This window comes from Mustela lutreola, chromosome 12 (assembly GCF_030435805.1).
Source record: "Mustela lutreola isolate mMusLut2 chromosome 12, mMusLut2.pri, whole genome shotgun sequence".
Taxonomy (NCBI): Eukaryota; Metazoa; Chordata; class Mammalia; order Carnivora; family Mustelidae; genus Mustela; species Mustela lutreola.
In genome coordinates, this window is record NC_081301.1 from 30,979,324 (window position 1) to 30,993,115 (window position 13,792).

General features: G+C 36.2%; 1 protein-coding gene across 1 annotated transcript in view; it reads right to left on the reverse strand.

Moving 5' to 3' along the window:
- The window catches only part of INVS (inversin), a 174,103-nt gene that overhangs the window by 148,230 nt on the left and 12,081 nt on the right, over positions 1 to 13,792 (reverse strand). Inside the window, exon 3 of the mRNA XM_059143533.1 lies at positions 6,342 to 6,508. Coding sequence (XP_058999516.1) covers positions 6,342 to 6,508 — 167 coding nt within the window. The remainder of the gene's footprint in view (positions 1 to 6,341; positions 6,509 to 13,792) is intronic.

Sequence of the window (13,792 nt, forward strand, 5' to 3'; positions counted from 1 at the left end):
CTAATATTAATATACTTTAACTATATGGGAATTTAAGTAAAAACTTTAAAAAATAAGACAAAAAACATTCAGTTTTAGGCAAAGGCAAAAAGAATGATGAATAATTTACCAAGAAAAGAGAATTGAAAGGAGAATTGGCTCAGCTTTTTCATCCAGTAACAAACTGGAATAAGCTATCCTGAAGGGCCCTTTTATCTGTGATATCTACTGATTCCTAAAAAGTGGACAGGGAGAAGCGTACTGTTCCATTTTTATAGATGAAGAAACTGAGGCATACAAGAGTGATACATGATGGGAAATCACGCTCACAGAGTCTTGTAAAATACTGCTAGCACAAGTATAAGGGGGTGGAATGGATAATGAAAAGGAATAAATATAACAACTAATTTACACTTCAATAGTTTTGAAGATCATACCACTCATAATAAATCTATCTGATGTTCGAACTTATTGATTGATTCATTCCTTCATTCATGTATTCGTTAAACATGAACTGAGTCTTTTTTGAATGGCAGGAGTTGTTTTAAGTCTGGAACTAATAAATCAAATAAGACATAGCTTCTGCCTTCAAACAGCATTCGTTGGGGGAATATAAGTTAATGGGGTAGGGAGGGAGTTAAATATAAGTGTATGTGTATATCTCTATATATATATGTATGTGTATGTACATAATACATATAGGAATATAGAGTTACAGGGGACTGAGAGATGGATTGTTTGCTGTGTTTGTGTATAAGTGTGAGTGTGTATAAAATAAGGGAATCCAATATCCTAATATTGTCACCTGGTATTAAAGTTTGCCTGTAAACTTCTAGAGGTAATTTACTCTTCTCCTTTCATTTTTATGTCATTAACACAGAAACAGGATATCTCAAAAATGAATAAAATTAATATTAAATTTGAATTAAATTTAAATTAATATTAAAATTGAGTTAAAATTAATATTCAGTTTTCACAGATGAATTAAGAATTCTGTGTTGAATTATAAGAACACACACTTGGGCGCCTGGGTGGCTCAGTGGGTTAAGCCGCTGCCTTCGGCTCAGGTCATGGTCTGGGGGTCCTGGGATCGAGTCCCACATCGGGCTCTCTGCTCCGCAGGGGGCCTGCTTCCCTCTCTCTCTGTCTCTGCCGGCCTCTCTGCCTACTTGTGATCTCTGTCTGTCAAATAAATAAATAAAATCTTTAAAAAAAAAAAAAAAGAACACACACACAACACAACCACAGTTTGAAGCTTCTTTAGTTTTTGTGTTTGACATGATACAATTTTTCAGAGTGGGTAGTCTTAATCTTCTTGAAGCCAAATTAATAACCTTCTGGAAGATTAAAAATGCATAACTATTAACATTTAGTAAGATTGCTAAGGCTTTTTTGTCCTTATTAACAAATAAATATATCTGTAGAAGTCAGAGAAATAGTAGATTCCCTGAAGGAAAACATTTCTAACAATTAGATATCTTAAACCCAGAAAAGGTATGACTGATTGTTTTTTGGATTATACTGAGGGTACAAATGAAAAACAAATTAGGTACAGATGTTCAGTATATTGAGATTAATTTTATTCTTGTGGGTACCATTTTCTTAGCTGCTTGGACCGACAGCAATTTGTTTCCAGCGTACTGAGTATGTGTCAAAATAACTAAGCCAATCAGCACGGTTCAATAAGTTTTTCCCATATATGTATTTTAAAACTGGATAAATGTTTCTAATAAGCAAATGTCTAGCACTTGTATTAATAATGACTTTCTATATAAGTAACCTTAAGTGTATTCATTCATTCAACCAAAGCATGTCAGACACTGTGTTAGATTCTAGGGAATTAAAAAATAAATAAAACAAGGTTCTTGCCTAGAGATCCAGTCTAGTGGGAAAGAGACAAGTAAGTAATAATTACAATACAAGGTAATGGAGGGGCGCCTGGGTGGCTCATTGGGTTGAAGTCTCTGCCTTCAGCTCAGGTCACGATCTCGGGGTCCTGGGATTGAGTCCCACATCGGGCTTTCTGCTTGGCAGGGAGCCTGCTTCTCCCTCTCTCTCTGCCTGCCTCTCTGCCTACTTGTGTTCTCTGTCAAATAAATAAATAAAATCTTAAAAAAAAAAAAAAAAACAAGGTAATGGGCCTCTAATGGAGACAGCAACAAAATGCTATGAGAACAAGGGTTTTTCCTACTGTGAATGGAAGATAACATAATTAGTTCACTATCACAAAAAAGCAAAAACATAATAAATAACATGGGAATGGCTGATCTTCAGGTCAGTAGTAATAAATGACTATTTACATGGCATGGCTATTGATATTTTATAAAACACTTGATATATAAGGGAGACAGGCCAGATACCACTTGATATCTTTATCCATGATCTTTGTAAACAACTTAAGAGCAGGAATCCTGTCTTTCATCTTTGTATTCCAAGGCCCTAGCACAGCACCTGTTACACAGTAACAGCATGAACATATGCTGAATGAATGCATTCATGCACACATATATGAATATTGATGATTACCCAAATAGCACACTTCTGAGTTCACAGATTACAGAAGTAAGTGGGAGAGACAATACTTGGAAAGAATATTTGATATGTGATATGTCAGAGAGGTTCACTAAACAAAGACAAATGGAAATTTAATATAGACCAGCAAGGAGAGTACTTTTTAACAGCAGACATATGTGATTCATTTTTTAATATTTCCTCTAGGTGATCCTCTACACCCACTACTACATAGTAGACATATGGTAACTACTTAATGAATGAACTGTTCTACCTTTACAATATATCTCTTAGATCAAACTCCTCCTCTCTTGGCCTGAACTGTAATAACTTTCTAAGTATCTCCTCTTCTAAAAGAGCTTTTGTTGCCATATTCATCTCCCTAAAGCACTTCAATGGTGTATTTCCTATTTTCAAATTTCTTAAGTAGCTCCCTTGTATTAGGACTTTATTTAAAAACCATAATTAAGAACAAAACAAAACAAAAAACCACAGGAGGTACATAGTCCAAAACCCTGGTACTGGCACAGAGCACAGACTTGGCTACAAATTAATGAGCTAGGGTGTGCTGGGAAAATGAGTTATTCATGTAATTTAAAATGAGAATGGACCCTTACACAAAAATCAATTTGTTATGTATTAAAGACTTGCACTGGAAAGAAAATACAGGGCAATATTAAAACAATCTCTGCTTAGTTGTTTAGTCTCCCAGCTGTTGTTTACTGCTGGGTTTGTTTGAGCCTCGCCCAGCACAAGCACAGTTTAGGAATCTGCTAATGATTTGCAAGGAATTTGCAAACCCCAGATTTTGGGGTTCCTTCTCTGCAGTTCCCTTTGCTCCAGGATTTTGCCCTTCCATGTTCCAGCCACTGCTAATGCCAGGCTCTACCTGTGATTTCTCCCCCTACCAAGATAATTGCTTCCTGCTAGGGTTGTATTCGTTTGCATTCCACTTTGGAAGATGCCTTAAAGGATACAGCCAGATGAATGTGGTGTGCATTCCTCATACTTCTCTTCTCTGAAGGATTGGAATTTCTTAGACCTAGCTTATGCTGACTGTTCTCAGTGCCTTCAAATAATGTATACATATTTTACTCAGTCTTCAGAAATTTCTTTGGCAGGTGGTTATTCTAAAATAAGTGGTCATGGCCAGAACTGATGCCTAGTCATGAAAGTCTTGTTGATTGCTCATTTTTCTTTTCTTTTTCCTTTTCCTTTCCTTTTCTTCTCTCTTTTTTCTTTCTTCCTTCCTCCCTCCCTCTTTCTTTTTCTCTTTGTTTGTTTGTTTGTTTCTTTCTTTCTAGAGAGAGAGAGAGAGAGAGAGAGCGCACATGCAAGTGCCAGAGGAGGGGAAGGACTAGAGGGAGAGAGAGAGAATCCCAAGCGGACTCCATGCCAGGTGTGGAGCCTGATGCTGGGCTTGATCCCACAACCCTGAGATCATGACCTGAGTCAAAATCAAGAGTCAGACCCTCAACCAACTGAGCCACCCAGGCACCCCTCTTCTTTTCTATCTTTAACCATTCAATCATTATTTTACATTGTGGTTTTTTTTTTTTTTAAGATTTTATTTGTTTGAGAGAGAGAATGAGAGAGAGAGAGAGAGAGCATGAGAAGGGGGAGGGTCAGAGGGAGAAGCAGACTCCCTGCGGAGCAGGGAGCCTGATGCAGGACTTGATCCTGGGACTCCACAATCAAATTTGTTTATTTCTGCTGACTCTCATTTGTGATAGACTGTTTCCTCATATAGATGGGGATCTTTCACTGTGAGGTCTTGTTTGGTCTATGTAATATGGGGGGATCCTGGAAGTTTAGGGTGAAGATGTTTTCTCTAAAGAGTGTGTGCTATAGACCTGGGACATACCTCCAACTCTTCTTTGAGAGTTACTTCTAGACTTCACAATCTTACTCCTGTTGGATCTATACTATCTCTGATTTTATGCTTTTGCATAAAACACAAAATGAAATGCAATACCCAGTTTTGATCTGGACAGAGTACTAAAGGTTTATGACCACCCTTGTTCTGGAAATTCTACTAGTGCTAGTATAGCCTAAAGATAGATTGCCACTTTGGGCAAATATGCAAAAACAAACCACAACACAGAGAAAGAAGGAAATGTATAATTATCAGATAGTCAAAAGACCATGAAACATGTTATTTATGAAATCAGCTATGAAAATTGTGACATGTAAATCAGAGTTCTATTTATTCTTTGATGCTGTAGGAAATCACAATTTAAAAAAATAAAGGAGAAACAAAAAGCAGAAGAAAACAAATGCACCACATCTTGTGGAGAGACTTACAACTGACCTCTTCTCTCCCCTTTGGGTCACTTTCTACCTCTACAGAGATGACTGGAGGTTCATCAACTCAAATCCCCAGTTTTTTCACATGACCCACCTGATGTGAAGTTAGGGTCCTCCAACCTCTATTTCTGAAGTTGGGTTTTAAACCTAAATGAACCACAATGAAAAATCTAAAGTGTATCAAATCCATAATACTGGGGCTATTTCTAATCTGAAATGTTTACTTTTTAATGATAACAAGTTAAATGGAGTTACCCTTCCTGACTGAATAATTTTAACAGCTGACAAGCCTAGGTGAAAGGTTATAAATACCTACACAGTAGTTAAAACCGAAATTGAAAATGAGGGAGATTTAAAAAAAATTACTATAATGAAAAGCAAATTTAAGAGCAATAACTTTGGGAATAACCTGACAGACCTAACTGATCATAGCGTGTAACTAGCATATTCAGTAGGATATCTTAATGTCAGTCTCTTTTTATGTATTCAACTAATGAAAAAGGTATTTTTCTAACCCCTCAATTAATCAGCTATATCTGGTTCACATTTTTTAATGGGAAATAACTCTAATAGTCTCTGCTGGATCTAATTTTTATTGCTTTTCATGCCAAAAATATATGTCTAAAATAATAAAAAGGAAAATATCAGGCACTGGAAATATATTTTATACACCATAATTTTATGGAAGGAAAAATCATTTTCAGATAAATAAGTCTTGCAATAAATATAGAAGCTTCCCATTTTAATTTTTTGATATATTTATTTTAAAAATTTCAGCTCTTAACAATAGCTTTAAAAAACCTGAAATCCTTTTTCCTGGCAATATAGTTTTAGACTTTTAAAAAGTTGAAATACATTTAGAAAATAAATTTCTTTTATGCTTCTTAATGCCCATACTTTAAGAGAGACAGTAAGTTTTTGTTGTAAAAGTAATTAATACTTGTCAGGGGAAAATTTTTAAACAGTAAAAAGTACCAAATGTTAACAACATTAAAACCCAACCACGAGTAATACCTTAGTGTTGGGGTGTCTGGGTGGCTCAGTCAGTTAAGCGTCTGCCTTTGGCTTGGGTCATGATCCCACGGTCCTGAGATAAAGCCCAATGTTGAGCTCTGTGCTCAGCGGGGAGTCGGCTTCTCCCTTTCCCTCTCCCTCTCTGCTTTCTCTCTCTCTCTTTCTCTCAAATAAATGAATAAAATCTTTAAAAAAAATGTATCTTAGCGTTTTTCTTTCTGGCCTTTGCTTTCCCCCATGCATAAACTGATTTTTAATATGGTTGATTCCTTTTCCTTGAATTAATCTGAATTAATCTTAGATCATAAAATGAATTCCATTGCTCAAAGAACTTGGTTGGATAAATGAACGGAGCCACTGATGATTACCTATTTTTATTCTCTGCAGTTTAGACTGTTTTTAGAGAAAGCACATAAAACTAAGAGTCACATACTTAAGATTTCTTTATCATCTGTCAATCGCATAGTTCATTAATCAACTTCTAAATACGTCACAAAAGGTTTACACTTCAAAGTAATTTAACTTCTCACCTTTTGAGCTGCAAGATGGAGGGCTGTTCTCCGGCTGTGGTCAGTTTTATTAACATCTGCTCCTGCCTTCAGGAGAGCATCTGCACAATCCAGTCTGTCAGCCAACACACAATACATAAGCGGTGTCCTCCCAAATTGGTCTTCTTTGTCTTTAAGGGCAGAGTTTCCTATGAGTGCAAGAAATAGATAGTGATATCTGATAATTGCTGTTGTTATACTAACATGACTAGGAGTTACATTTACCAACTTTATTAGCAAGCCCTGTGCTAAAAGCATGAAATATGCCACTTACCCCATGAGACAGATATTACCATCCCCATATTATAGGAAACTGAGACTCAGAGAAGTTAAGTAACCTGCTTATATTACACTGAAAGTAGGTGGAGTTAAAATTCAAACTGGTAATTGATTCTAAAGGCCATATTCTTAACCACTATATGTTATGCTGATTTAATATTGTGAGATATGGACCTAATTGTTTTCCTCACTCACTCCTCTCTTTCAGAGACTAAATGCTAAGCATTGCGGTATGTTTTTATGAGAGATACAAAACTGAATCATGATTGGCTTCCCATTTTTGACAATATGGAGCAATGCATACTACCCTGATTCTCCTGCTAATTATAACTAAAAACCCCAGGCAAAGTAAATGAAAGGTGGAGAAAAGAAGACAAACTGTCTAGGGACTCAGAACAATCTGATGGTGAGTTTCCTGTCTGTCTGTCCTTTTTTTTTTTTTTTTTTTTTTTTTTGCAACCCGGGGGCTAGAGTAGCCCACAACCGGAAACACAAAAGAGCAGATACAAAATTCCCCAGGGAGCCTGCTCTCTCCAGTCAAATGATTGGGAAGGGGGTAGCCCTTGGAGCACTTACCCCTGGCTCTACTCAAAGCACATACAATGAAAGAAACTGTACCTCTTTTCCTCCCCACTGGGCACCACAGAGACTGTGGAGAGGAGCCCTATAAACCATCATGTCCTGAATTAAGAAAAGGAGAGCAATGAAATAGTATCGTACTCCTTCCCAACTAGAGTAGCAGGGAGGATTATGGAGAGAAGGAGGCTGGCGAAAGCAACTCTTTAAATTGGTGCAAGAAGTCAAACTACTCTGAACATTCCATGTGTGAAATTAACCAGAATCAAAGTGCAAGAGTTTTGAGAATTGAACTATGGGTGAATATTACCCAGATTTTAAATCAGCTTAGGTAATACCTAGGTAGGGCAGACCGAAAAGCCCTACAAGAGCTGTGAAAACTAACTTGACATTAGAACCACAGTCCACAAAACTGGAACAGAAAGTTCATTCTAAACCTAAACAGATCTTTAGTCTATTAAATAGAAGATTTAAATAGGATCCTGAGTCTCATAACATAATATACAAAATGTCCAAGATATAATCCAAAATTATTAGACAAAGAACCAGAAAAACATTAACTTAAACAAAAAAAGACAATCAACAGATACCAATACTGTGATGATACAGATATAATTAACTGACAAGGATCTTAAAGCAACTATAATAAAAATGCTCCAAGAAGCAATTATGAACACTTTTGAAACAAATGGAAAATACAAAGTTGCAGCAAAGAAAGGCAGAATATAAAGATGAACTAAATGAAAATTTCAGAATAATAAACATTTAATAAATAAGTTAGCAAAGAAAATAACTAAAATAAAAACCTCATTGAATGGAGATGACAGAGGAAAGAACCACTGAACTTGATGACAGACCAATAAATATTATCTATCCAATCTGAACAACTGATAAAAAACACAGAAGCAAAAAGAATCCACAGAATCTCAGGGCTCTGTAGGACAGTAACAAAATACCTACCATTCATGCCATCAGAGTTCCAGAAAGAGAGGAAAAAGAATGAAGGGCTAAAAACATATTTGAGGGAATAATGGCTGGAAATGGTGCAAATCTGGTGAAAGACACACACCTGCAGATTTAAAAAGCTGAGCAAAACTCAAACAGAATAAACCCCTAGAAACCTCTATGTCAATCATAATCAAATTCCTGGAAACTAAAGAAGAAAAAAATCATGACAGCAGCCAGAAAGAAACAACATATTATCTACAGGGGAAAAACAATTCAAATAACAGTGTATTTCTCATGAGAAACTATGGGGTCGATAAGGTAATGACACGGCATTTTTCACATGTTGGGGATAAGGGTGGGGATGAGCTGTTAACCAAGAATTCTATATCCAGTGCTTAGGACTGGGGAGAAGGGGGGGTATTAAAGGGGTTGTAGCTAAAGGGGATAGGGTTTCTTCCTAAAGGGGGTCGGTAATTGTTCTAAAATTAATTGTGGTGATGTTTCTACAACTCTGAATATAGGAAACCCATTGAATTGTATTTCAAATTGGTGAACTGTGTGGTATGGATGTACGGTCAACCTCAATAAAGCTGTTACAAATAGCCCCATTATATATAATTTAAAATTTATATATAATTTAAAATAATTTTTAAAAATTTAAATTAAAATACTAAAAAATTCGAGAAATTCAGGGGAAGACAGGGAAGAAAAAAACAGGAAGGAAAAACAGGGAATAGTAAACGCATAGTAAGCTGGAAATCTTAAATCTTAACATTAATAATTCCATTATAGGTAAATGATTAAAAAAAACACACCAATAAAAAAGAGAGCTTAAAAATAAAAGAATGAGCACAGATATGCTATGTAAACATGAATTAAAAGAAAGCTGATTAACATCAGATATTAGTATCTTATAAAATAGACTTTAGAGCAAAGATAATTACCAGGAACAAACAGAAGCATTATATAATGATAAAGGCATCAATTCACCAAGAATACTTAACAATCCTAAATGTGTATGTACTAAATCATGGAGCTTCAAAAAACATGTAGCAAAACCTGATAGAATTGGATAAAACATTTGAAAAATTTACAATTATAGTTGGTAACTTCAATACCCCTCTCTCAAAAATTGCTTGAACTGCTAAAATGAAAAGCAGCAAGCATAGAAAAGAACGGAATACCACTATAAAGCAGCAGGATATAACAGATATTTATTGATTGTGTCACTCAACAACAGCCAGATATATAATCTTTTAAAGTACTGATGGGACCATTTACCAAAATAGACCATATAGTGGTCATAAAATAAACATTAACAGATTTAAAGAAGTGAAGTTAAACAAAGTATATTCTCTGACAATAACGTAATTAAACTAGAAGTTGGTAACAGAAAGATAATGGGAAATCACTGAATATGTAAGATTTAAACATCACACAGATAATCCATGAGTTACAGAGAAAATCTCAAGGGAAATTAAAAAACATAATTAAATGAATGAAAATAATACTAGTGATGTAAAGTTCCTACTCTATACATGAGGGGGCTTGGAAGGAAATATATAGCATTGAGTACTTGTATTACAGTAGAGCAATAGTTCAAATCAATGGTCTATACTTCTACCTTATGACACTGAAAAAAGAAGACCAAATTTAATCCAAAACAAGCAGAGGAAGTACATAATAAAGATAAGAGCAGAGATCAATGAAATTAAAACTAGAAAAACACTACAGAAAAATCAATGTGGCTAAAAGTTGGTTCTTAGAAAATATCAATGAAATTGATAAATCTCTGATCAGAGTGATCATTAAAAACAGACCAGACAGAAATTTCCAATATCAGAAATGAAAGCAGAGAAAACACTATGGAGCCTGAAGTTATTAAATGGAAAACATGGGAATATCATAAACAATTTTATCCCCATAAGTTCAAATTTAAGTTAAACAGCAAAAGAGAGAGAGAGAAAGAGAGATACACACACACACACACACATGAATAGGATAGAATTGAGAGCACTGAAATAGACCTATAAAAGGTTACGATCAATTGACTTTTGACAAAGGTGCAAAGCCAAATCAATGGATAGTTTTAAGCAAACGGCACGGAATAAACTGGAACTCATATCCAAAAGCAAAAAATGAACAAATCAGAAACTCTCAACCTATACTTTTCACCATGTACAAAAATTATCTCAAAATCAATCATAATCTTAAATGTAACACCTCTATAACTTTATAAAACTTTAAGAAGCAAACCAAAGTGATAACCTCTGTGACCTTGGGTTAGACAAAGATTTCTTAGACATGATACCAAAGAAAAATCCATTTTAAAAATTAATAAATTGGATTGCACCACATTAAAAATACTGTTTGTAAGAACTGTTAAGAAAATAAAAAAGATTGCTACAAATTGGGAGAAATATTTGCAATACACATATCTGGTAAGGTCTCTTACCTAGAATAAATCCACAAAACTAACAGGCAAACTAACAGACTGGGAGAACTATTTGCAAATGACATATCTGATAAAGGATTAGTATCCAAAATACATAAAGAACTTATAAAACTCAACATTGCCAAAAAAAATTCTTACTACTGAATAATAAAAAGACAGATAATGAAATTTAAAGATGGGTAAAAGTGTTGAATAAACATTTCCCCGAATAAGCTTATGAAAAGATGCCCAACATCATTAATACAGAGGGAAATACAAATTCAAACTGCAATATGATAAAATTACATATCTATCGGAATGGCTAAAACAAAACCAAAACTGAAAACAAACCTGACAACAGCAAATGCTGGTGAGGATATAGAACACCTAAAACTGTCAGATATCACTGAGAGTAATTCAAAACGGCACAAGTGGGGCACCTGGGTGGCTCGGTGGGTTGGGCCTCTGACTTCAGCTCTATTTCAGGGTCCTGGAATCGAGCTCCGCATCAGGCTTTCTGCTCAGCAGGGGCCTGCTTCCCTCTCCCCCTCTGCCTGCCTCTTCACCTGCTTGTGATATCTCTTTCTCTCTCTCTCTCTCTCTCTGTGTCAAATAAATAAATAAATCTTAAAAAAAAAAAAAAAACAACCAAAAAACCAAAAGCAAAACAAAATGGCACAGCCACTGCAGAAAACTCTATTTCTGATTAAGTCAAAGATAAACATACTACATAGCCCAATAATCTCTTTCCTAGGTGTTTACTCAGAAGAAACAAAAGCATGAAAGCTTATATTCACATAGAAACTTGTATTTGGATGTTTATGGAAGCCTCATTCATAATTGCTAAAAACCGGAAACAACCCCGTTGTCCTAGTGGAGAATGACAAAAGAACTGTAGTCATCCATACAGTAGAACACTGCTCAGTAATAAAAAGGAATAAACTACTGATCTACTGAACAAGGAACACATTTATGCTAAGTGAAAGAACTCTGTTTCAAAGGATACATATGGTATTCATTTACAGCATATTCTGGAAAAGGTAAAACTATAGGGAGAGAAAACAGACCAGTGATTAACAGTGACTGGGATGTGGGGAGGGACAGATTATAAAGGGACACAGAAGCATTTTGGGTTGTGGGGGAACTTGCCTCTATCTTGATAGTGGTGATTACATGACTCCATATTTGTTAAAATTAAGTAATTGTATACTGCCGAGGATTAAGTTTACTGTATTTATGGTATTATACTTCAATAAGGTTTACTTAAAAACAACAAAAGATACCTCCTGGCTTGCACTTCAAGTGAAAAAATTTTGCTACTTTCATGATGGACAATAATCAGGAATTCATATATAAGTTGAGGGTAAGATACAAGTTGAAAATGAGGATGCCAGTTACTTTTAAAGTATTTTGACATAAACGCTGCCAATGCAGGCGGAAAACTGATCAAATGAAGTATTTTTAAAGGGAAATATTTTTAAATATTTTTAAAGGGAAATATAAAGTATTTTTAAAGAGAAATACAAATGCTAGGGGAAGAAAAAGAAGGTGTTGCACTTCTGTTTGCGTTGTTTTATGCCTAAAATTAAGCCATTGTATTAGCTTTAAATATTTCAATATATATATTTATATATGTAACATTACATAATATATATTTAAATCTTAGACATAATAGGACCCAGAAGTACTTTATAGTTTCTTAGGTAACTTGCTTTGCTGATCCAGGTTCCCCCATATTCCGGTAACAGATCAAGAAAGGTCATTGTTCTTGAAATCTGAAAGAGCCTTACAATTGGTGTGTAACTCCTGGAGGAGGCAGGTGTTCCTTTTTAGAGTCTTGGTTTTGAAGATGGAGGCAAGTTCTGCATTTGATTCAACATATCTGATAACAGAAGTCCCCGTGCACAAGTCTTCTGAGCAGTAGAACAGGACTAGCTACCATCCCCTCCACAAGGGCCTCTAATGTCCCATCCAGAAGACTCCAGTGAGTCTATCACTGCGTTTGTACATAAGGACTCATTTAAGCCCAAACTCCCTAACAAAACTAAAACATCTTTACAGGTAGAGCATGTTCCTTTCATCATGTGAGCCCTTCTGGAGTCAGAATACTTGTAGAGCATATGCTGTAACCAGGGCAGCCTCTAGCTTTCTTTCACAAAGGACACGCACTCTCTACGGACACTGTCTGCCAGTGCAGAGCAAAGACAGTAGGACCTAGGATTAGCAAGATGATGGTGATTCATATTTAAATTCTCATTGAAAACTTCAGTGAGGGAGAAGATTTAGGAACTGTGGTCACAAGAACAAATGTTGAGAAATGGAGTCCATCACCACATCCCAGGATAACCCTCAACTGATCAGGCTTCTTAGGATCAAAGTGAAGGCAGCACTATGGGGTTAACAGTAACTGGACCTCCTAGGATACAGAACTTAGGACCATTGCTATGCTTTTCCACAGTCTTCTGTAAGGTACAGGGAAACATCCAGCCTTCTCTGCAATCAAAAACACTTGTTTTTGGGTGACTAGTGTTACAATTCCCAACACAGAAGATTTCATTGGGTTATGTTATCACCATCCAAGGTGTTAGGCTTGCCTATCTGGCAGAATTGGTGTATTTGAGGAACCTGAAAGCAAGTCCTTCCCTATCTACCATGAGGAAAGCAGTATTCGGCCTCCTTTAGGTCCTGTTTTGAGTTGCTTTAGGGGGATGGTGGCTTTATGGCTAGTTTCTGAGTCATGAGAGTCCTGGCAGGTTCTGAGCTTCTTGGCTAAAAAAGAGAGTATCTGAGAGAGGCCTGTGCATTTCCCCACCTACCCTACCCCCTTCCTCAGTTCCCTCAATTATAACATTTAGCTGATGCATTCCGGTCTGTACAACAGCTGAGTTTTATGTTCAAGCCAAACGATTTCCTGTTTGGACGCTTTCGGTAACTGCAACACGCTGTACAAATGTGGTAGGGCTTGGGACGTGAACTAATGCTCACTGGACGGCAGTGCACTTGAATTGGAATTCCTGTCAGAAGCAGCTAATACAGAAAGCAGCTGGCTCGTGTGCTGTGTGGTTTTAATTATTCCGGCAACTGTGGGGTCAACCTCTAATCCGTGACCAGTTGGTGCTCGCTGAACGGGGGCTGGTGTTCCGCATGTGCTCGGCCTAGACGCAGCTCCCGCAGCCAAGCTGGAGCCATGATGGGA